Source organism: Pimephales promelas, chromosome 11 (genome assembly GCF_988280905.1).
Source record: "Pimephales promelas chromosome 11, fPimPro1.hap1.1, whole genome shotgun sequence".
NCBI classification, from domain to species: Eukaryota; Metazoa; Chordata; class Actinopteri; order Cypriniformes; family Leuciscidae; genus Pimephales; species Pimephales promelas.
The window spans coordinates 30,181,576-30,206,702 of record NC_142779.1 but is presented as its reverse complement, the minus strand read 5'-3'; the positions used below and the strand labels follow the sequence as shown (position 1 = coordinate 30,206,702).

Genomic DNA, 25,127 nt, shown 5'->3' with positions numbered 1-25,127 from the left:
AATCAGACACAACAAAACACAGATCACAACTTAAGAATAATAACATTCAGAAAATAAGTGAGTTTTGAGTAATTTTTTGAATATATTGTAATCTGGAAATGGAGCTGGCAGGTAAACCAATGAAAAGGTAATTACAGTCATCAAGACATGATGAGACAAATGCATAGATGACAGTTTCACAATGGATGACAGACAGTTATGAAGGATTGAGCTGGGAAATGGGACATATTTGAAAGAATGCAGATTTGGTGATAGACTTAATAAGAGCTTGAAAGAAGAGAAAGGAGTCATAAAACAACAACAACAACAACAACAACAACTAGATTTTTAACGGTACTTGAGGGTTTGAAGTGAGTACCAGCAAGAAGAAATCAGTAGGGGTATTGCTAGATGGAGTTCCAATAAAAATGATCTCAGTTTTGTCCATGTTTTTTTTTTTTTTTTTTTTTTAAACTCTCTTTTGGGGAGTTTGCAAAACCATATGAAAGGGTTTGCAATGTGATGGTCTTATAATCGTCATTAGAGCAGCTGCACCAAAAATACCATGAAAGCTTCACTAGTTTCATTGGTGAACAGCAATCATCAGTATCATTATTATTACATTTACAGGAGGTTTTTATTTATTTATTTTTATTTGCAATATGATAACTATTTGAAATGTACATATTTCTTTCTATTCTGTAGACCACTTGGGCAAATTGAGTCCAGCTTTGTGCTTTTTAAATATTTTTGCTTTCCTGCCATCTTGTGGTCAATGTGGATAATTAATAAAAAAATGTTTCCATACACACCAGTTCATCATTAACTGTAACAGAGCTTATATTGTGTTATTCATATTGCATTGATTTAGAAGTCATTACAATCATTTTTAACTGAACAACACATTAGTAATTATTACTATTAATGCAATTAGTCTAAAGTGCGTCTGTAACATTTATGGAAGTTGGTTTAACTGTGCCAATAAATTTAATTTATATTATAACACCTTAAAGATGTTAATTTTTTTTAATACAGTTCTGGTTGTTCTATAATTTGTCATAAACAAAATGATATGCATTTTAATGAGAATAAAAAATAAAACGACAGCGAGAGAACAACATTTCAGGATTTAATTATCCCATTCTCATGTCATGGATGTGTGAATTAAAATGTCTAGCAGTTCTTAGAGACCTCAGTATTTTTCCTGTGTTGACACTGGAAAGTTTTGGCAATCACTCATCCCTCTGGCCCCACTGTTAAACTGCTGAAGTGTCTGAAGATAGATGCTATTCCTCACCTAAGTGAGTGGAATTTTCACATGAGAGAGGACAACACAGCTTTGACCTACTGGTTGCAGAATCACATATAAAATCCTGGAAAAAAGGTGCAATGACGTCTGAGCATCCATGAGGTGCAAGCGATCTCAGAAGGATCTAGATCCATTTAAAAGTTCAACACTTAGTTTAATGCTGAAATTAAGCCTCATGACAAGGGACAAAATGTCTGTAAAAGTTTTAAATAATATTATTTATGAAGATAGATTTAATATTTTTTAATTGACACAATTGACTATATTGATGTTATTAAATAATTGGACATATATAAAAGCTTTAACCATCTATGGTATGCATTGTTACATGCATTATTATATTTTAATATTTGTTCTATATTTGATTTAAAAAAAGCTCCAGTAACAAAGATAAAAAGTAAAAATATACGTATATACATAATGCTATATGTGCAGTGGAAAAAAAGGAATTCATGTTAATGATCAATTTACATAAATTTTAACTTGTAAAAACTCTCGATATGGTTCAAATAGCAATGTTAATATCTCAATTTTCTTCAAACTAAGTTTATCTTTAAAACACATTCCCACGGTTTCACAGTAAGCCATAGTCTCAGACTAAACTTATTTTAACTGAAAGCAAATTGCAGTGGCATATCTTAAAATCTGTTTTTTGGGGGGGTTTTTTCAGGCATGTTATAAAAGCTACTTAAATATCATAAATGAACTAAGGCCTAATCCTGGCTTAATCTAAACCCTGTTTGCGATACGAGGTCTTTAACTCTGCACATGCAGCAAGAAAAAAATCAGGCTGTTAAATAAATTGACAGAAACGTGTTTAATAAACCATTCTGAAGAGCATTGACATTTTTATCTATGCTGAATTCAAATCCAAAAATATAAACATTAATTCTTTTTACAAAAGTTTTTTTTTTCCACAATTGTGCACATAGTATCCTTCACAAGACAACAAAATAAATAAGCTTTAAATACAATATGCTTTAAAACAATAGCCGCGTTTCCACTGCCGGGCTAGGGCTGGGCCAGAGCTAACAGCGAGCCGAGCCGAGCTAGTGGCCTCGGGCCTCAAGCACCGGGCTTGCGTTTCCACTGCCGGGCCAGTAGCCCCACAGCGCTGCCCCAGACCCCACCCCTAACACGCCTTTCTGGATCAAACGTCATAAAACCCAACCCATTTCAGCGGGTATTATGAATTAATTTATTTTTTTAATTAGGAAGATAGCATGTGTATTAACTCACCTGCCGTAGTGGCTGCAATAGTGTCACGAGACCAGTACAGGCGATTCTCCATTTCAAGCAGCGATTTTTTGCGCGATATAACAGGCTGCGGAACCGCCAACACTATGTTAACAAACGCCGCCTGTTAACAAATAACAAACGCCGCAACCTCGAGATACAGAGTTAATTTTTTAACACCTTTAATAACTGATTGGACCCCATTTGAAACGAAATTAATTTATAGAAATAAAATGCACCAAGTACGGAGCAGTTAAAGCCGCATTTCCATCACCCTTCAAACTGAAATTGCCAATTGAAAATAAGCAAAACGTCCATTTCACAAAAACTCCGTGTCTGCAAATAATAATAATTTATAATAATAACCATCATCATCATTATTGTAACATTTTATTAGGCTGCATATGTAGAAGACGCCTTTATCCAAAAAAGGAACAGAGCACAAATAAACACAATATTTTTGACGCATATCAGCGTATATCCAGTGTGTGTGGAGCACGCACTGATGGCTGCGAGACGCCCATGTGAACACTTGCAGTTTCATTGCATTTCTTTCAGTGGAAACAACTTAAAGTACTCTTTCATTTCTGGTCATACAGAAAATAATAATACATTATTCGCAAATACATTTATTTGCGTAAACTCACAATAACATTAAAACGTTGTGCTTTAACAATTAATCAAGGCGCGCTTCATGATCTCCGTGAACTGAAGCGCGAGACCTGAAACAGCCACCGCATTCGAATTTGTTCGTTTTAAATTGGACATTTAAAGCTTTAGTCTACAGGGGTTATATCCTTTGTAGATTAAAGCTTTAAATATCCAATTTAAAACGAACAAATTCGAATCGAAAGCCAATATCTTTCTGACTATGTAATTATGTAGCTAATTAATTTCTCTCTAAATGTGCATCCGGAGATGGAGATGTTTTTTAGCCGAAAATCATTTAGAAAACAATAGTTTATTAATAAACAATTAATGCCTCGTTATTTTATATTATTTTATTATCAGACACATTTATTATAGCCTATACATCACCCATAAATCCCCTTTCTGTAGGCTGTGGTTACGGCTCTTCTCATTCAGCACTGCAGGGAAAATATCATTTCCAGGTTCTAATTTGGCCTCAGAAAACCAGTAAAATATATATTTTTTTCATATTAATTTGTCAAATATTTTAAATGTTTAGAGGGCAAAAAATCAAACAAATATCTGAAAATTCGTCGATATGTAGCCTATATATAGCCTATATATTTTTGCGCAGCATTTGGCATAGGCCTACAGTTCAAATTAAAATGTTATGCAATTTTAAACGGTTAATCGGTTAAACATGGACACCCCTATGTGCATCTTGCTTCAGATCATAACGATCCATAACACCGATAAACTCCGCCTTTTACCTTGAGCACGCCTCTAGCCCGAGCTGCCCCCCTCTGGCCCAAGGTATTCGACGGGCCAGAAATCCTGGCCGTTGGCCCTGAGGAAGCCCCGATCAAGCCCCGGAAGTGACAGTGGAAACGCGACTGGCCCTGGCACGCACTAGCACGGCCCGGCCCTGGCCCGGCAGTGGAAACGCGGCTATTGACTTGCATATTTAAAACCCCCACATGCCTTTAACTGGCTGAATTATTACAATAAGGGTTTTGGAAAAAGGAAGACGGATTTCGGTTAGGTCTTAATAAGGCTTTAGTTTTGAATATAAAGCATAAAAATACCCCACAAAAACTAACTTGCTAACTTAAGTTGCTAACTTGAGTCGATTCCACTGCAAAAAAAACAACAAAAAAAAACAAAAAAAAACAACAACAGAGAAACCAGTTGATGTAATATATTTGCGTCAAAAGCTATTGCATAAAAGCAATGATAGTTCAGTTTTACTCCATTTGGTCAACTTCCTATAAGGAGGATGGTGTTACTTGGGTCCAGGCTGTAGGAAGGCGTACATGGGCTGAACTGTCATATTGTGAGGCCTCGTGCACTTCAGTCACAGCTGTGGAGTCATATACCTGAGAGCCAGAAGAGGGTGCTGTGACTGGGTGAGCCAGGCTGCTGTAGTGACTGGCAGAGCCGCGGAGAAACTGGGAGCCCAGACTGCTGGCCATACTTCCAGCCTGAGACACTGAGGTCAAAGGTGAGTTCCCTACAGACCACAAGCTGGTGTACTGACTGCAAACAGGACACAAAGCAACCAAGAGGAAAACATTATTGGTCAGATTAGCAGTTTTCAAACTGGAAACACTCAGAGGTCTGCAAGGAAAAGTGTAAATGTGAAAAGGTTTATACATGATGTTACATTCCTCAAATGATGTCTTGAAAGAATTTGGAAAATGTTTGATATCTCTTATGAAATGTAAGATCACTGGTGATTTTTATTTTCTCAAGAGAAAGAAAGTTAATCTCACGAAGCAACTGAGACATTGAAGGGATAGTTCACCCAAAAATGAAAATTAGCCCATGATTTACTCACCCTCATGTAATCCTAGCTATATATGACTTTCTTCTTTCAGATGAATAGAATTGGAGTTATATTAAAAAATGTCCTGGCTCTTCCAAGTATTTATAAAGGCAGCGAATTGCTGTTTCTGTTTTGAAGTCCATAAAAGTGCATCTATCCATCATAAAAGTGCATCAATCAATCATAAAAGTGCATCCATTCATCATAAAAGTGCATCCATCCATCATAAAAGTGTATCTATACATCATAAAAGTGCATCAATCCATCATAAAAGTGCATCCATCCATCCATCATAAACGTCCATCCATCCATCCATCATAAAAGTGCATTCATCCATCATAAAAGTGTATCTATACATCATAAAAGTCCATCTAAAGTGCATCCATCCATCATAAAAGTGCATCCATCCATCATAAAAGTGCATCTATCTATCATAAAAGTGTATCTATCCATCATAAAAGTCAATCTAAAGTGCATCTATCCATCATAAAAGTGTATCTATCCAACATTAAAGTGTAAAAAGTGCATCTATCCATCATAAAAGTGCATCAATCCATCATAAAAGTGCATCTATCCTAGCCTGGTTCAACCAGACTCTAGTTCATTTCATTTCCACATAGAGTCTGGAACCGCTCCATTGAAAAACGTTTCCTTCCTTGTAGGATGGGTTCACTATTAAAGTTCAAATCTATTGGATCTGCCCAAAGTCACTCACGATCTGCCATAGCCAATCGCTAACGGGGTGTCGTGAGTTGTTTTGTTAATCTAGGAACAATTATTAATTCGAAATGTATATTTGACACGAAGGACAGTGATATATTCATTCAACGGTGGAAGCTGTGTCTAATCATTACAAATACGCCGCTGTGGTCGTTTCTGATCTGCCGCAAATGCTGTAGCAGCTACAGTGAACAATTTTTCATATTACGTCTTATTGTTTCTTAATTACCTTAATTATGGTCTTCAAAGTATGTGTTTGTACATTTTTATGTGGCATTTATTTTTTTAGTAAAACAAATCAACCATTGTCATCTAAAACTGAAAATCAAATATCTTCAAAGTATGGTTTTTCACATTTTTATTTATGACAATTATTTTTTTTTAAATCACAACCAATTTGTATGATTTACAACATGTAAAACTGACACACCAACCTCCTGCACGAGTGCACAAAGGGGCTCAAAATGTTCTATTCATCACAAGAATCAGTAAATTTACAGTTGGGAATATGAGCGACTGACATGACTCCTGAGTGGATCTTCAACAATAGTTTAGCAGCCAGGACTCGGGGCTTCCGAACACCGCGAACACCAGGCTAAACCGTCCGTCCAAAATGTCACGGTCATCGTGCACGAACTGCCCAGCACAAACTTTCTGCCTCCTTCACTTGGTCCTCAGTTGTGCAACAAGAGGTGAGACGATAACAATCCGGCTTTAAATTCTGTATATTCGGCAATTTCTTTTCCAACAACGGACCGAATAGCTTTTCTCACGTCTCTCTCCGCTGCCATTACTGAATTGAAACTGACGCGCTTACATCAACGTCATCTTTCTCAGCCACTCCCTCTATTCGCTGATTGGTCCTACAAAAAATTGATTTCTGGAAACCTAAGGATATGGAGCGATCCCAGACGTAGTACAGAAGTAAAATGAAATTGAGCGGAAGTGCGTAGGAGGGCGCAGCCAGGCTACATCTATCCATCATAAAAGTGCATCCATCCATCATAAAAGGGCTCCACACCGCTCCGGGGGGTTAAAAAAGGCTTTCTGAAGCGAAGTGATGCGTTTGTGTAAGAAAAATATATTAAAACTTTATAAAGTAAAATAACTAGCTTTCGGCCAAACTAACATACAGATTCGACTTAAAGGGTTAGTCCGTCACGCATCACACACATGACCAGCGGTGGCCAATAGTGTGTCTACCCGTGACGTATAACACAGAACAGTTGCGCAGTTTCACTAACTTACGTGAAATCTCGAGGCCAACAGAGAAGGAAATGAATAGTTGAATAAAGTCGTTATTTTTGTTTGTTTTTTTTGCGCACAAAAAGTATTCTTGTCGCTTAATAAACTTAGGATTGAGCCACTGTAGTCACTGTAGACTGATATTTTAACAATGTCTTTAACTTTTCTGGGCCGGCCAGTTTTGATCCCTTCGAAGCCTATGGAGGAGTGATCCAGCTCTCAGATTCAAAAATAAATAAATCCTTATTTGTGTTCCGGAGATGAATGAATTCGTCTTATGGGGTTGGAACAACATGAGCGTGAGTAATTAATGACAGAATTTTAATTTTGAGATGAACTATCCCTTTAAGTCTTATACGAGTATTGCGACATACTGCTGATATTTACGCTACACCATGACGCACTACGCTACTTCTGACATCGCAAGGTTTCCTAAGTTGCGGAGCAAGTAGACTTAGTATGGCCTTTTGGATGGAAACTAGAATTTTACTTTGTTAAAAATGTTAACTTAACATGTTAAAAATTTATGTTTTTTCATTGCTTCACTTTAGAAGGCTGTGTAGAGCACTTTTATGATGGATAGATGCACTTTTATAGACTTCAAAACAGAAATAGCAATTCGTTGCCATTATAAAGCTTGGAAGAGCGAGGACATTTTTAAATTGAACTCTGATTGTATTCGTCTGAAAGAAGAATGTCATATACACCATAACTTGAGGGTGAGTAAATCATGGGCTAATGTTAATTTTTGGGTGAACTATACCTTTAAAGGTATTTTGTTTGTAATTTTACTTTCCTATGTGGATGTTTAAGAACTAAAAAAAGAAACAAGGAAAATTATAGTGTGTCGTTAATTACTTCAGAAATAAAAACCACTTAGTTGCAATTAAGTAGTAGTGAAAGTGTGTGATTCGTTCTCACCTAGAGTTTGAGTTTGGGGGAGAGCCGTGGCCCATTGGCAGCACACCGGAGTGGGAGGACATCTGCAGACTGGACCAGTTATCATGAGACGGCAACATGGAGAGACAGGTTGAGCTTTCAGAGTAACCATCTGCAATATGAACAACACAGAGGATCTAGTCACATGACCAGTGTCAAACCTGCTCGGTCAATAGCTTTAGAGATGTCTCTCCTACACATGGAGGTGATGTGGCCGAGCGTTCAAGCATTCCACCACTAAAGTTCCTCGTTTATGAGCATGAGCCCAAACACAAAAGCTGCAGGAATGTCAGACACTCTGCGGTGAGTAGAACTTGTTTGAGTGGCTCATTAAAGGAACAGTTCAGGCTAAGAAGAAAATTCTCATTATAACCCTCATTAAACAAGATTAAAGGGAAAAAATTACCCAAAAATGAAAATGATCCCATAATTCACTCACCCTCAAGCCATCCTAGCTGTATATGACTTCTTCTTGCAGCCAAACACAATCCGGAGTTATATTTAAAAATATCCTGGCTCTTCCTAGCTTTATAATAGGAGTACATATTTTGAAAGATTTTAAAGCCCAAAAACATCCATCCATCATAAAAGCTATCCATATGGCTCCAGAGGGTTAATAAAGGCCTTCTGATGCAAAAATCACGATGCATTTTTGTAAGCAAAATATATTGTTATCAGCTATAATCACTGGCTTCCAGTAACGGCCGAGTCGAGCTCTAGCCGAAGAGTGACCTCTGACCTGACGCAGAGGATAGAGCAAAACAAAACACCAGTCACGAATTAGAAGTCAAAAATGAGACGTTTTTAAAGATAAATGTGGGTGGAGCTTGAGTTTGAGTTTGTTTGAATCGCGAGCGGTGTCTACTCTCACTCGACTCTCTCACGAACGCGCGAACGGATGTTACCGGAAGCTAGTGATTACAGTTTATAAAATCACAATTTTGGATATTTTTCTTACAAAAATGCATCATGTCGCTTCAGAAGGCCTTTATTAACCCCCTGGGGCGGTATGGAGCACTTTTATGGTGGATGGATGCGCTTTTTTGGGCTGCAAAATCTCAGTTACTATTCATTCAAATTATTTAGCTTGGAAAAGCCAGGATATTTCAACACTATCACACGACCAAGTCGTACGAACTCGACAAATGATTAAAAAGTGGCTAAATCGTAACAATTCATACGACCTAACTCGTACGAATTAGTGCGATTTTGCTAAATCGTACATATTTTACGAATTGGCCAACTCGTATGAATTCATTCGAATGACCTACCCCTTACCCCGCCCCTAAACCTAACCATCACGTGGGTTTAGACAAATCATACAAATTGGTACGAGTGAGGTCGTACGAATTAGACACTTTTTAATCATTCGTCGAATATTTTTTTAATATAACTCCGATTGAGTTTTTCTTAAAGAAAAAAGTCATTTACACCTAGTATGGCTTGATGGTGAGTAAATGATGGGATCATTTACATTTTGGATGAACAAACCCTTTAAAGGCCAAACTTTCAGCAGAATTTCCATTCAGTAAAGTAAATAGGGACAGGTGTAAATTGTCTAAAAATTGTAAATTATGTAAAAGTGAAATCGGAATATATAGCTTAGTTCAATTATCAAATTAAAGTGTGCGATTTAATTAAATAAGTACGATATAGACTGTAGCGCTGAGTGTTTCAGAGTAAAGAGTGTTACCGTGTTTACAGTCTTAGTGCCTCAGTTCACAAACTAACAGTGAGTTCGACATGCATTTTGGGAATGCAATGTGCTAGGTTCGCTTTATTTACACATTCACATAATTTCCAACCATTCCAAAAGATTAAATATTTTATCTAGGTACCCTTGTCATTACAGATAACAATGTCATATATTCAATGTTAGGGGTTATTTTTTTTCGACCAACTGTAAAGTACTGCAATACTTTAGTAATTTTTCAAATAAGTAATGCAAGTTACTTTGTTTTCCCATATATTTACTTTACTGACACCTCTCTGGTCCCCATGTTGAGAGAAATTTATGAGTAAGATGCAAATGCGTTGTGTGCGTTGTATGAACATGATGATTGAAAGCATTGAAATGCAAACTCAGAATACTATGCAAACCTACAATAATTAAATGCTAAACTACACACATATACTTTACGCATTTATTCTCACTTTATGAAACAATGTCTTTGCTGCTGACCTTTAATGATCCAATTCAACCATATTTGAATATGCTGAATGAGATATGAGACACAGTTTAGCCCATTGTCTATTTCAGAAAGTATGTTTATGTTTTCAGGAGGTATGTTTTGCAGAACCTGGACAATATGGAAGGGAGGAACTTACTGGGAGAGGCAGTCGGGTGGGCATATGGGCTGGGGTATGGCGTAGACCGGTGACTTCTCAGAGTCGAGTAATGTTCACAGCCATGGGGTGAGGACAGAGAGAGCGGGCTGCCAAACTGTGCGTGCGGGTTTGCAGAAGGACAGAGAGACCCTGTGGCTGGCAGAAACCAGCTACTGACTGGACCAACAGGAAAATCAGAGTTAATGGGAAATTCGTTTTGCATTTAACTGAAACTATTATAACTGCTGCCCAACATAAACTGGACAGGATCAGGCCACATTTTAAAAAGAATTATGAAATAGCTTCAATCCGACTGAATGACATTTGATTATTGAGATTGATTTATAAAATTAATTTTGCTCTTACATTGAGAATAGCCAGAGTGTTGACTTTCACTGATATCCTCTATTATGTCCTTATGATCACTTCTGGGGGCAAAAGAAGACCTTTATATATCATGCAATACAAATATTCACATGGAGAGGGATTGGGGCTAATTGTTACACTGAACATTTGTCTATGGTGGTGAAAGTTATGGGTTAAAAAAAGACCAAAATGCTTGTTTTCTCTAATAGTTGGATTTGTAAATTGGTTTAAAACATTTTTAATGGAAATTTATCCTCCACAGTGAAATTCCAATACATTTCCATGATTTGTAATAATTATTTCAGGCCATAATATATATATATATATATATATATATATATATATATATACTGTATATGATATACATACAGTTTACGACAACAGGTATGTGTCTGTCTACACAAAACATTACTTTCAAACATAAAAAAATATCAACTGGAGTAAAAAGTGACAACTAGCCCCACTCATGTATTTACAATACACATGTATTACTTTTTTTGGTAACATTTTATTTTGTTGGTACCTTTTGAACACTCTGCTGACTACTTGTCAACTACATGTCAACTTATTCTACTAACATTCTATTGACAGTTAATGTTAATTGTAGACAACAGAATGTGTTCAAAATTAAGTGAACCTCTTATAGGTATAGTCTAATAAGCAGCCATACCTTTCCTTGGCATCCAGGAAAGCTTTGGCGAATGGATTGTATTTAATTTTGAGAGCAGTAACCTTAAAGAGCAAATTGCAGATGTTATCCAATGTCATTATGCACCATATAAATGTTCATATGTTGACATGCTTTATAAAATCATATTGTAGAAAAATACAACACGTTACCTCTTCATTCTGGTATGCAGTAACTGCTATGAATTGTGTCTCAGAGAAAGAATGAGTGGTGATCATTCTCTGTGGACCACCAACGCGCACTATGTGGATACGTGGCTCATATTTGTGTAGCGAGTTCAGCATAATCTATGAAAAAAATTGACATATTTTCAACGTATTATTATTTTTGTCTAAAGTAGGTTAAGTAATTTACTGGACCTTTAAACGTAGGCGATTTTATGTAATTCGATGTTAAATAAGCTTAACAAATTCACTGGTTTCGTATGACAACGTCCACAAACCTGGCCACCTCCGTTCAATTTGTTGGTGAGTTTGACTTTACTGAAGGAGACTGGGGTTTTCATCCAGTGCGCACCGAAGTTTGGTGAGTCTGGATGGATGTAGACGCAACTCGGGGCTTGTGGCTCGGGTTTGCCACCCGGTACCCATTCACCGTTCACATACTTCCACCTGTGATTGTCTGCTGCCACAAAATCCAGTAAGACGGAGTACATGGCGTTTGGATCCAGACCGGACACATTCACCTTGAGCACTGGGAACATGCGCCTGATCACAACAATGAGAGGCATTTCGACTTGAAGCATCATCGTATTTGATTGATCTCTCGAATAAATCAAACAAATAAATTCCGCCTAAATTATAATAGCCTTAAAGGAGAATGAGGGGGGATTTTTTAAAATATAGCTATGGCAATAAGTTTGTAAACTGACACAAATATAAACCTAAAATTTGACGTGACAAAACCTGATTTAACTACATTTATAGCATTTAATATGGCAATCAACTAATCAACAGCTCAATGGTTATAACAATTGCACATTTTGACTTTTTAGAGTGTATTTCTATTGCTTATGATAATGTGAATAATGTTTTTTCTGGCTAAAAAAAAATACCTGCCATTCTTGGTCACTATCATTTCATTCGTCAGTTCTTTGAACTTCTGCCAAAGTTCATTTTCATCCAAACTGACTTTAAGGTCCCTTTCTGTTGGATCTCCTTTCTCGCTGCCAGCTTGAAGTTCATTTTCTACTGCAGTCAATAAATGATCCACCCGATACTGGATGTTCTTTTCCAGACAGTCACTTGTCCCAGATGCCATTCTGCTATCCAATAGGCTCCAACACGATAAATAAATAAATATCCAAAAATGCGCGAGCTCTCCTGTCAAAATGCGCACAAGACTAGAAGAGATGCAGCCAATTAAATACTACCAGGTAAAACGCTCTCCATGCCTTGCTCAGGAAAGCTCTGATTGGCTGGTCTCCGCTTTGATGTATGAGACCACTCATTGGTTCAGAGATCTGGTGTAAAGAAATGCGTAAATATTTACACACACACACACACACACACACACACACACACACACACACACACACACACACACACACACACACACACACACACACACACACACACACACACACACACACACACACACACACACACACGCACACACACACACACACACACACACACACACACACACACACACACACACACACACACACACACATATATATATATATATATATAGTCACAACGGCACATTTAAAAATGTATATATTGACGATTTTCTCACAAAAACTTGATTTAAAAAAAATCAATGCAAGTCAAATCGTATGGGTTTCATGGTTGGAAAATGTAGGCTACTTAAAACTAGGGATAAATTGTTCGTTTTTAATTCAAAATGTATGCCTGTAAAAGATGATATCTGCTGAATGCCACTGTGGGGAAAATGCTAAACAAAAACAAAAAAAAGCATAACGTTCAGGTTTATTTTGCTACGTTTATTTTATCGAGCAGCCTAAAATGATCATTATTAAAAAGTTCAGAAAATTTGATTAGTAAGATTAATGCAATAGGCTAGCCTAATTATACACCCAATGGCCGTGTAAGTCCATGGCCGTGCTGATGAAACGTTATAGTAGATGTTTATGAGTTTAAAGCCCGTGGGAATCTTTTTCCAGAGGTGTCAAAAGCAGAGGAAACGCCATCCGACTCGACGCGGTCCAGGACAATGGGTGTTCATAAAAAAGCGTGAAAGCGTCATCTAGGCGACAACACTTCCGGTAAAAATGGATGAGATTTCACAACAAGTACCTATTCTGGAATTAATTGTATATTGAAAGCATCTGAATACCAAAATATGTGTACAAATTAAGACAGGTATGAACTTATAACATTCATCCAGACATGATTTAAACAGCAGACTAGCTATAACATAACAGAAAGTGCGTAAAGGTCTATAGACTGTAAAATCTAGAATCATTTTGTTATTTATTAAGTAAATTTATAAATGAAACAATTCAATGGAAATTACAATTACATAATTTGCAGGACACATTTTCCGCATTTTTTCTTTCCCCATTCTTAACAGCACTAAAGTTACAGATCATCACAGTGGTCTATGTATAATTTGTCCACATTTTCACTTCACAGTTTTCCACCTGAAACAAAGTAAAATAGCAGTTTACTTAAATTTTGATTTAATATTCTATTTGTATTATTTAGTTGGTTTGCTTGATTGAATTTCATTATAAAAACAACTTTATACTTAATTTGAATGCATGAGTTCACACTTTTAGGTATCTTTAACTACATTATTGTGTTTATGTTTTATTGCAAAACAACTTTCTGCTATTGAGGTGGGATACGGGTAAGGTTAGGGACAGGTATGCTGTTATGGACAGGTTTAATTGTGGAATTTATATAACAGTGTAGTTACAATTAATTATTGTAATTACAAAAATGTAAAATACTGTAAGTGCATTATATTAAATGATTAAAACACATACAGTACCTCAAAAGAATGACCAGTATAGATGTCAGATAAGGATAGAGGCACATCTGTATTTGATAAATGAGGATCTCCAGAACAACTACATGGGGATTCCTCTGTGCTTTTCCCAGCTGGCTGCAAACTACGTGCATGAATGAAATATTAAAAAGTTTGTAGTATTACACATTCCTAAACACTCTTCATTCATATAGTTCCTGACCTTGGTGAGAAATGTGCATTTGAACATTCACTTAAGGATGCTGGGTTCTCAGGTTTACTCTGATCAAGCTGGTGTATTGTAGGGTCAGGCTCTGCAGGGCATCTGGTCTTTCGAATTTGGACATTGTGAGAACATTCATGCTTCATCTCCTCAAAATAAAAAAGTTTTGATGTTGAGAAAAGTAAAATATAAAAGCACATTAGGTAAAGGAATACAGTAGGTGCCCCAAAGCAAACATACAGTGGTATGAATAAGTTTTGGCACCCATGCTAAAGTTGCCTAAAAAGAGGAATAAAAAAATCATCTTTTGAATATTGATCTTAATGCCTAAATTAGAAAAATGAGGAAAACTCCAACCTTTAAGGACACAAATTTTCTTTGTGCATGAATAATGTATCATAAATAAATAAATGTTTTTCCTTAAAATACAGGGTGCGTAAGTCAGGGCACCCCTATGTTAAATTCCCATAGAGTCAGGCAGATTTTTATTTTTAAAAGCCAGTTATTTCATGGATCCAGGATAATATGCATCCTGATAAAGTTCCCTTGGCCTTTGGAATTAAAATATCCCCACATCATCACACACCTTCCACCACACCTAGAGATTGGCATGGGGTACTTTCCATAAGATCATCTTTCAATGTAAATCAAACCAGCTATTAGGCTAACTGAAGTAAAACCGTGCCAATCTCTAGGTGTGGTGGAAGGTGTGTGATGATGTGGGTCTATTTTAATTCCAAAGGCCAAGGGAACTTTATCAGGATGCATATTATCCTGGATCCATGAAATAACTGGCTTTTAAAAATAAAAATCTGCCTGACTGTATGGGAATTTAACATAGGGGTGCCCTGACTTATGCACCCTGTATTTTAAGGAAAAACATTTATTTATTTATGATACATTATTCATTCACAAAGAAAATTTGTGTCCTTAAAGGTTGGAGTTTTCCTCATTTTTCGAAATTTCGGCATTAAGATCAATATCCAAAAGATGATTTTTTATTCCTCTTTTTAGGCAACTGGGTGCCAAAACTTATTCATACCACTGTATAGTCATCATTTACACATCTAAAGGCACAATTTTTGAAGTGAACAAAAGTGTGAATTCAGTGGAATTGGATTTGATAGGGTTGTATAGAAGGCGAAATCATTAGTGACTATTAAGGGTCTACACTCCTCGAAAAGGTACTGTTGAATTTCAGAAGACATGGAATATAGTGCATTAATCTTATGAACTTTTACCTTCATGATACTTTTTTATGTTCTTTTTCTATTCTTTTATTTATCAGAACCCATATTTATCTTAACAAAATGTGTTACATTTGTTAAGATAAATCATCAAAACAAAAAAACATTCTGTCTTAAATCTCCTTTTGGGTTTCATGAAGAAAGAAAACATAATGTGTCCAAATAAATAAAAGTAAATTAAAATTTTCAAATTTCATGTTTAGTCATTTTTTTTTTGTTTTAACTTCTCCTTTTACAAAAAAAGTTAATTAATGTGAATTTGTAGAACTGAGAAAGCTTGTGTGACTAACCAATTCTTTGATGCTGAAACCATCTGTGCATTGTAAGCTCCATTTTCCATTTTTTGCCATGATTCTGCTTACATAGAAAAGTTATAATAATATCAAATGTCTATACATTTAAATTAGATATAATGAACATTGCAAATGTAAATTACTCACCTCTGGGTGTCAGCCATGTGAGAAAGAGAGAGGTTGTGCATTAATCTCATTTTGTGGGTAATGTCAGTAGTCTTTGACTTGATCAGTGGCTCATGGGTTCTCTGTTATAATGAAAACAGAGAAACATGGACACAAAATCCAAACATGTGCACCTAACTGTTAGCCCTACAATAGTATGGACTTCCTCCTGGAGAATGGGGTCTGCTAAATAAATAAATGTGAATGTAGTTACCTTAAAAAGCAAGTTGGAGCTGACTTTTTCCAGGAAGGTGGACTGCAGAGTAAAAAACTTTGGCACTTTGAGCTCGCGAGTAAAGACCTGTGGAGACAAGATGCACTGCAAAAATAATATATATATATGTGTGTGTGTGTGTGTATACACATTTATATATATATATATATATATATATATATATATATATATATATATACACTCTAAAAATGCTGGGTTGTTTTAACCCAACTTTGGGTCAAATATGGACAAACCCAGCCACTGGGTTAAAATTTATTATTACATTTTTAACCCAACGTTTGGGTTTATATATACACACAGTAGCCTACTGTGCAAAAGTCTTACGCATCTTAGTAGTTTAACCCCAGAAAAATACTTTCATTCATATTCTGTAAGTAGGAAATATCAGTCTCACCATCATCGAGTCTGTCTGTGATAACAAATTGAGACAGACTAAATCCAGAAAAACTGTGTCAACGTCTCCAACGACACTTGAAGAAACTTACCTGTAAAGCTACAGTACTGTGAAAAGTTTCTAGCTCTTGTGTAAAAATGGGGTAAGTCACAATGCTTTCAATAATAATGTCATAAATCAACACTATAAATAGATTTGAATTATCAGATAACTTAATTAACTTCTATTAACTAAATCAAATCAATATTTGGTGTGACACTTTGCGTTTGAAACAGCATTTGTCCTCGGTATACTTCCACATAGTTTTTCAGGAAGCTTTGCAAGCAAGTTTCTTCAAGCATCTTGGAGATGGTGCCACAGTTCTTCTTGATTTAGAGTGTCTCGGTTTCTTCCTGTAATGTTCATTCATTCAACATAAATAGGAAAGTTTTTTGTGTATTCCTTCATTGGTGATTATTCATCACTTACATGGGCTATTTGATGTCAGTGGGATGTATCAGTCAGAGGTGACAGCACAAGTGTCATCTCTCTCAGTTGCTGTGCCACTCCGTGCACCTCACAATCTTTCAAGACACACAGTGTGTCGTCTCACACCCTGAGGTGACAGGGTTTGAGCGAGGGAGCCATCTGGGACAGCTGAACTGTTTATAGGTGCTTATTCACACACGTCACAAAATGAATGATGTTAGGTGGACCTCACGTCTACAGCTTCTACACAACAGCAACAATTGCAGTGGTAAAGCCTTGACTGTTAGTCATGCATATGCAAGCACATTGTAATGTAAGTGGAGAACAGGTGTAACATTTTGTAAAATCCCTGTAAACCAAAGTGAGAGTGACATTAGATCCCATTCAACTGTTTACATGAGAAGTAATGACTGATTTTACATGCCTACATACCTAACTACAAGAAGTCCAAAATTAGATACCCGCCATATGGCTTTTTTTTATAACGGGCTTATTATTATTTTTTATTAATTTATTTCAAATAAATTCTAAATATTTGTTAAAAAAATAGGACAGATAATGATTTTTTTAAACTCTTAAATGCTAAAATATATTCCAAAATATAATTCAAGAGGCAAGAAAATACATTTCCAATGTTAAAATACATAAAATATACGAAGAGTTCAGATGCAAAAGCCTCTAAGTGCCATTTGAAATTTTCTTCTAGAATGATCATTTTTATCAAGCTTGTATATTTAAGTTCAGTGATTTCACTTAAATGGCAATGATAATTACCTATTAATTGTTATTTAAGTGAAATTACTGAACTTAAATTTACAAGTTTGATAAAAATCATCATTAAAGAAGAAAATTTCAAATGGCATTTAGAGGCTTTTGCATCTGAACTCTTCATACAGTATATAGTATATACTGTATATGACTTAAGAGTCTGACTTGAAATCATTATTAATTATTATTAATACAAACAAATGTTTTGCTTTAAATACTGATTCTCTAAAACAATTAAGTATTCAGCTCAAAGGCAGCCATAACACAGACATTTCCTCATGCAAGTGAGAGATGTTTGGATGTCTTCTAAAGGGCTATATTCTCTCAGACATGCACACAGTGTCTGTCCATGTGATGGATGTCTGGTACATTTTTTTCCATGAGATTCTGACTGTTTTCTTATGAGATGACACCGTAAATGGGCCGCAGGGCTGATTAATACCTGTGACTACTGGTCCTTCCCAACTCTGTTTGCCATCCCCTATCCCTCTTCCAAACCCATGCTCTGTTTACACACATCCACTATGACAGGGAGGTGTGAGAAAAATGAACCTTTCGTGTGTTTCTGCAGGTTCCTCTCACATCCCAGTTACTCCTACTCTTCAACCTCCTTGCCTCGCCTCTATGCAGTCTGAACTCTGGCAGCTACTGGTGTCTTGCAGTCAACTTTAGTCCACCTAAATGCTAGTTTTCACATAGCAGGCAACTAAAAAAAATTGATATACCCTGGATTTTCAGTAAAAATGTTTTACTGTAAGAACTCCTAGAGCTTTCAGTTAAGCTAGTCCTTAGATCTTCAGGCTGTTTTGAGTTTTTGTTTACTTCCAATATCCCAATATTCTAAGGCAATATTCAGTTGACTTGAGGGATATTTTTAACATCTATTAAAGTATTCTAAGTAATTAAGTCTTCCACAAACTTAAGCTTTATTTATTTATTTATTTACATTTAGAATTTCAGACCAAACTTTTTTAGTAAATTTAATATTTTAAAAGTATGGATGATGTGCTGGATTACTTTCTAGACTTCACAGACCAACACTATTAAACATATTGTGTTTAATAGTGTGGGGGGGTGGAAAAAGGTATAAATAAAAAGTGAGGATCTATTTGAAAGCAGTTTTCTTTAATCAAAATAAACTCAGGATTGCACTTAGGCTCTTTGGAAACAAAACATGAAATGCAGAACAACCACCAGCGAGATCTGTCAAAGACTAGAAACTGAACAAGATAATTAAAACCCGGAACACACTAAGCCGACGGTCTGCCGTCTGGCAGATTTTGTGCGTCGGCCAACTAAGTTCCCTTTCAAGGGAACTCAAGCTGCGTTTGGAACGCGGTAGGGAACGCTCTGCGTGATTGCGTCGTGAAGCACGTGTATAATCTGTCCAATGGAAGAACAAGACGTCATGGGCGATGACGTCATGACCAGGAAAACTATAAAGCACCCCAGAAAATAGACCGCATCAGCTTCTGTGCCTTCACAAGCGCTCTCTGTATGAAATTGTCCGTGTCTGATTTATTGTTGTCTGTCTGTTCACAATATATCGTGTAATGGCTAAACAAGAATACAAGCGTTGTGTTGTTCCCTGCCCTCGTTTCATCACGGGTGGGGACACACATCAGCTCTGTGTTGCTTGTTTGGGAGTGGAGCATGCCCAGTCAGTTCTCGAGGGAGCTGACTGTGAGCATTGCGATAAGCTGTCTGTGAAGACGCTCCGCTCTCGCCGGGCGTTCTTTGAGGAGGACGGTTCGGTGCGCGCTCCCCGAGGCGCGGGTCCCGCTGCTGCCGAGGCACAGCGTCGGCGCTCGTCTTGGGGATCACAAATGGATCTAACAGCGGGGTTTGAGACGGGCTCTGCCCTTTCTCAGCCCTTACCTGTTGGATCTAGTGCCTTATCTCAGGGAGAAGCACGCGCTGCGGTTTCTTCTCCCCGGGATGAGGCACAAAGTCTGCGACTATCCAGTTCTGAGGAATTGGATGTCGTCAGTATTGATGCAAGTGAACATGAACACACGAAACCATATCACAAGTCACTTGTAGATGAGGAGCTCATGGAGGTTTTAACTTGTGCTGTTTCTAGACTAAATATTGAGTGGCCAGAAACAGGAGAACAGGATGTTTGCAGAAATAAAAAGAGTTTGTTAGACGAGAGATTTTTGCCATCCAGAGTGCAGCCTCCACGCCGGGGACTCCCGTTTTTTCCCGATCTCCACACTGAGGTGTCGAGGTCGTGGAAAAAGCCGGTGTCTTTCCGTGTCTTTAATCCCCAGACACATAATTATAGTAACGTTATGGGGATGAAGGACGCGGGTTATATGACGATGCCTCAGGCTGAAGAGACGCTCGCGAGCTATCTCTCTCCTGAGTCAGCGTCATCTCTCAAAGCCCCGGCATTACCCACCAAGCCATTAAAATCAACTTCAGCGCTGGTGGGTAAAGCGTATTCGGCGGCGGGTCAGGCTGCGGCATGCTTGCATACCATGTCTATTTTGCAAGCGTACCAAGCCGACCTGCTTAGGGATTTGGATGATTGTGAGGAAGTCAGCGCTGACGTGATTCGCGAATTACGTCGCGCGACGGATCTATCTCTCCGTGCCACCAAAGAGACGGCTAAATCTGTGGGTCGATCTATGTCAGCTTTGGTGGCTACTGAGCGCCATCTGTGGCTTAATTTAGCTGATTTAAAAGATAAAGATAGATCTGTCCTTCTGGATGCTCCACTATCACCTTCTGGTTTATTTGGTGATTCTATAAACACAGTTATTGAAAGATTTCAAGAATCTAAGAAACAAAATGCAGCATTCCAGAAGTTTCTTCCTCGCCGATCTAATATCCCTGAGACTGCTGGGCGTTCTGATCAGTACAGCAGAAAGAAAGCGTCGCTTCTCGGGCTCCTCCTCAGGCAAAGGGGAGGGGGGGGCCGGGCTGGCGTTCGCAGTCGAAGCCTATTAGAGACAGGCCAGATCTGAGGACTGTCATTGTCTCTAAGAAAGCTTCGGCTAAGAAGAAGTCCTGACGCCAAGGCTGTCAGGCTTCTGAGGGTGGTCCCCTCCGGGGAGAAACGGTTTCGAGGAATCGTTTCTCCTCTGCGCCCTCCGGGGGGCGACTCTCTGAGGGGAGTCGCAGCGCCGTCAGTTCGGTTGTTCCCTGCCGGTTATCCGTTTCAGGGCACCGCGGTGTCGGCGTCCCCAGACGATCCTCCGAGGAGGGTCGTAGAACAGTCAAGTCGGTTGTTCCCTGCCGGTTATCTGCTTCAGGGCACCGAAGTGGCTCTTCAATTAAATCCAGAGGCCAGTCTCGAGAGACTGGTACCCTTAGTAGATTTTTTGGCAGCGTGGAAACTTCTGCCAAATGTATCTCATTGGGTCCTGCAGATTATACAATCGGGTTACAGAATTCAGTTCGGTTCTCGCCCGCCCAGGTTTATAGGGGTTCTTCCCACCGTGGTGAACTCCGAGCAGGCTCTGGTCATGGAGCAGGAAGTACTGACACTTCTGCAAAAAGGAGCTATAGAGAGGGTTCCTCCTCCCAGCAGAGAGTCAGGGTTTTACAGCCGCTACTTTATTGTTCCAAAAAAGGATGGGGGGTTACGTCCTATTCTAGACCTGCGTCTTTTAAACCACACAGTTCAGAAACTCAAGTTCAAGATGCTTACACTCAAACAGATAGTGTCACAGATTCAGTCCGAGGACTGGTTTGTGACGATAGACTTGAAGGACGCTTATTTTCATATTTCCATCCATCCTCATCACAGGAAGTTCCTGAGGTTCGCTTTCGGGGGCGAAGCGTACCAATATCGGGTTCTTCCGTTCGGCCTAGGGTTATCACCCCGCACTTTCACGAAATGCATGGATGCAGCCCTGGCTCCTCTCAGATTCCAGGGCATCCGTGTGTTAAATTACATCGACGATTGGCTGATTTTAGCTCACTCAGAGCAGATGGCAGTTCGGCATCGAGATGCCGTTCTGTCCCATTTGAAACGGCTAGGGCTGAGGCTCAACGCCAAGAAGAGTGTTCTCCTCCCATCTCAGAGGACGAACTTTCTGGGTGTGGTATGGGATTCGACAACGATGCGGGCACAGTTGTCTCCAGCACGTATTTCATCGATTCTCTCAGCCGTAAAAGGGGTGAAACTAGGCCGGTCACTCACTGTGAAACAGTTTCAAAGACTGTTGGGTCTCATGGCAGCTGCGTCCAACGTTATCACTTTTGGCCTTCTGTACATGAGACCCCTGCAGTGGTGGCTCAGGACCAAGGGGTTTTCCCCGAGGGGAAATCCATTTCGCTTGATCAAGGTCACGCGGCGCTGCCTTCGTGCCTTGGTCATGTGGAGCAAACCTTGGTTCCTCGCCCAGGGCCCAGTGTTGGGGGCTTATTGTCGACGCGTTTTGCTTTCGACGGATGCTTCCCTCACAGGGTGGGGGGCGATCATGAGTGGTCACTCGGCGAGAGGTCTTTGGCAGGACCATCAGGTTTCCTGGCACATAAATCGTTTGGAAATGATGGCGGTGTTTCTAGCTCTCAAGCACTTCCTGCCAGACCTGAGAGGCCACCATGTGCTTGTCCGCACGGACAATACATCGGTGGTCTCGTACATAAACCATCAGGGGGGTCTGAGGTCACGTCACCTCTGCAAATTGGCTCATCAGATCCTTCTGTGGGCCCAAGGGAAATTACTGTCTCTCAGGGCAGTTTTTATTCCAGGGCATCTGAATCAGGTAGCAGATATCCTGTCAAGGCAGGGGCTGAGGCCCGGGGAGTGGAGACTTCACCCCGAGGTGGTGGAACTCCTGTGGGAGAAATTTGGTCGTGCTCAGGTAGACCTTTTCGCATCTTTAGATTCAACTCATTGTCAAATGTGGTTTTCCCTCACGCACCCAGCTCCTCTCGGACTGGATGCGATGGGTCAGGTTTGGCCGAGGCTGCGCCTGTACGCTTTCCCCCCGATATCTCTGATTCCGGGAGTTCTGGAGAGGGTTCGCCAGGAAGGGGTCAGTCTTTTGTTAGTAGCCCCGTACTGGCCGGCCCGAGTCTGGTTCTCGGACCTAGTGTCTCTTCTAGACGGCTCTCCATGGGAGATTCCGATCAGGAGGGACCTGCTGTCCCAAGCAGGGGGCTCAATTTATCACCCTCGCCCGGAGTTGTGGAAACTGTGGGCTTGGCCCCTGAGGGGGCCGAGCTCATAGAGTCAGGTCTCTCGACTGAGGTCGTGGAGACCATACTCCAATCTAGAGCTCCCTCCACGAGAAGACTGTACGCTTTGAAATGGAAACTGTTCTCTACTTGGTGTGTAGAACGCAATTGTAATCCTGTTAGCTGCCCGATTGGTACAGTACTTGATTTTTTGCAAGAACGGTTTTCTGCTGGATTATCCCCATCCACTTTGAAGGTGTATGTGGCGGCTATTTCTGCCTACCACTCTCCTTTGGGTGGTTTATCTTTGGGGAGAGATCCCCTCATTGTTCGGTTTCTCCGTGGCACTTTGAGGCTTAGGCCTGCTCAGCGCACGAGAACACCGGCCTGGGATTTGGCCGTGGTACTGGAAGGCTTGGCTTTGGCTCCCTTTGAGCCCATTGAGGAGATTTCGGAAAAGTTCCTCACATTTAAGACTTTGTTTCTCATTGCTATTTCGTCTATTAAGAGGATAGGTGATTTACAAGCCCTTTCAGTTGCCCCTTCGTGCTTGGAATTTGCTCCTGGCATGGTTAAAGCTTTTCTTCACCCTAGGCCAGGTTATATTCCTAAAGTACCCACTAATGTGTCGGGTCCTATAGTTCTGCAGGCCTTTTGTCCTCCACCTTTTCTCTCTCCTGATCAGGAAAAGCTTAATCTGCTGTGCCCTGTTCGGGCTTTGGATGCTTATGTCCACAGATCTTCCCTGTGGCGTAAATCAGATCAATTGTTTGTCTGTTTCGGGTCAACTAAGAGAGGTTGCCCTGCCTCCAAGCAGGTTATGAGCAAGTGGGTAGTTGAGGCTATTACACTTGCTTACGAAGCGGCCGGTCAGCCTTCACCTTTGGCTGTCCGCGCCCACTCGACTAGGAGTATGGCGGCCTCTAAAGCCTTATTATCTGGGGTTTCGTTGCACGATATTTGTAGTGCGGCAGGTTGGTCCTCACCGCATACATTTGTTCGTTTTTATGACTTGGACCTAGGCTCCACTCCAGGGTCTAGGGTGCTTGTGTCTTAGTGTGCTATTCTATTTCATACAGTACAGGCATTTGTCATATGGCGTCGTGGGTATGGAGTTCCCACCGCGTTCCAAACGCAGCTTGAGTTCCCTTGAAAGGGAACGTCTCAGGTTACGTATGTAACCCTGGTTCCCTGAGAGGGAACGAGAGCTGCGTTCGCCTGCCATACTTCCTGCATGCCTGTGATCGACTTGCTTCAGGCCTTTTCAGAAGCTGATGCGGTCTATTTTCTGGGGTGCTTTATAGTTCTCTTACGAGAGGTTCTCTCGTATTGCGTAAGCTAGCTTACGCTACGGGAAAGATTCATCTTTGCTGAGAAGTTGAAGCCAAAAAATTATTCCATAATTTTGTAATCATTGTCAACGCAGTCTCTTCTGAGGCAGACCATGAGCGGGCTAGCTAGCGGCTCATTGGTTCGCTCAGAGAGAATGCACGAACCTATGGGAGAGCGGCGCTGAGTCCGCGGCCAATGAGCGGACGGCGCTCGCTTACTGCGTCACAGCCCGCCAAAAGGGGCGTGGCTACAGTGTATAAAGGTCGCTCTCCCAGCTCGTTCGTTGATTCTGTTCATTTCAGCGAGCTACACGCATCCGCTGTCCTGGGAAGAAGCCGCCGTCGTTGAGAAGGCACCGCCTAGCGAGCTCCGGAGTCTGAGGAAGCCGGCCGTCTGCCACCTTCAGCCGCCCAGCAAGCTAGCGCCATCCGACGCGTATCCTTTTTACTATTCCATATTCCTAAAAGAGCCGAGCGTCTTTTTCAAGATGCCTCGTATTTCCTGCGGCTCATGCCGCTCTTCACTCGAGGAAGGAGACCGCTTCTGCGTTCTCTGTTTCGGAGTGGAACACGCAGAGCTCGCCCTCGCCAACGGAGGATGCGACCACTGCGAGGACCTGCCTCCGTCTTCCCTGCGGGCTCGACTACAGGCAGTCAGAACCGCT

At 39.8% G+C, this 25,127-nt stretch overlaps 2 protein-coding genes across 7 annotated transcripts in view; both read right to left on the bottom strand.

The window, feature by feature from the left end:
• Nucleotides 1-4,112: 4,112 nt before the first annotated feature.
• tbxtb (T-box transcription factor Tb) lies at nucleotides 4,113-13,562 on the bottom strand. Its single transcript, XM_039652399.2, has 8 exons — nucleotides 12,320-13,562; nucleotides 11,708-11,972; nucleotides 11,418-11,552; nucleotides 11,248-11,309; nucleotides 10,578-10,639; nucleotides 10,212-10,388; nucleotides 7,866-7,995; nucleotides 4,113-4,690 (listed from the first exon to the last, which is right to left on the bottom strand). The coding sequence occupies exons 1-8, from the start codon at nucleotides 12,523-12,525 to the stop codon at nucleotides 4,420-4,422; spliced, it is 1,308 nt and encodes a 435-aa protein (XP_039508333.2). The 5' UTR covers nucleotides 12,526-13,562; the 3' UTR covers nucleotides 4,113-4,419.
• Nucleotides 13,563-13,686: 124 nt separating this feature from the next.
• The window catches only part of LOC120463351 (uncharacterized), a 36,027-nt gene continuing 24,586 nt past the window's right edge, over nucleotides 13,687-25,127 (bottom strand). For 2 of the 6 annotated variants that reach the window (XM_089117264.1, XM_089117261.1), the window contains exons 8-13: nucleotides 16,345-16,431; nucleotides 16,113-16,213; nucleotides 15,963-16,029; nucleotides 14,426-14,574; nucleotides 14,227-14,347; nucleotides 13,687-13,873 (exon numbers count right to left, since the gene is read on the bottom strand). In XM_089117264.1, coding sequence (XP_088973390.1) covers nucleotides 13,832-13,873; nucleotides 14,227-14,347; nucleotides 14,426-14,574; nucleotides 15,963-16,029; nucleotides 16,113-16,213; nucleotides 16,345-16,431 — 567 coding nt within the window. In that variant the 3' untranslated portion in view covers nucleotides 13,687-13,831. The remainder of the gene's footprint in view (nucleotides 13,874-14,226; nucleotides 14,348-14,425; nucleotides 14,575-15,962; nucleotides 16,030-16,112; nucleotides 16,214-16,344; nucleotides 16,432-25,127) is intronic. The other 4 variants (XM_089117266.1, XM_089117263.1, XM_089117262.1 and 1 more) reach the window with 3 other exon arrangements.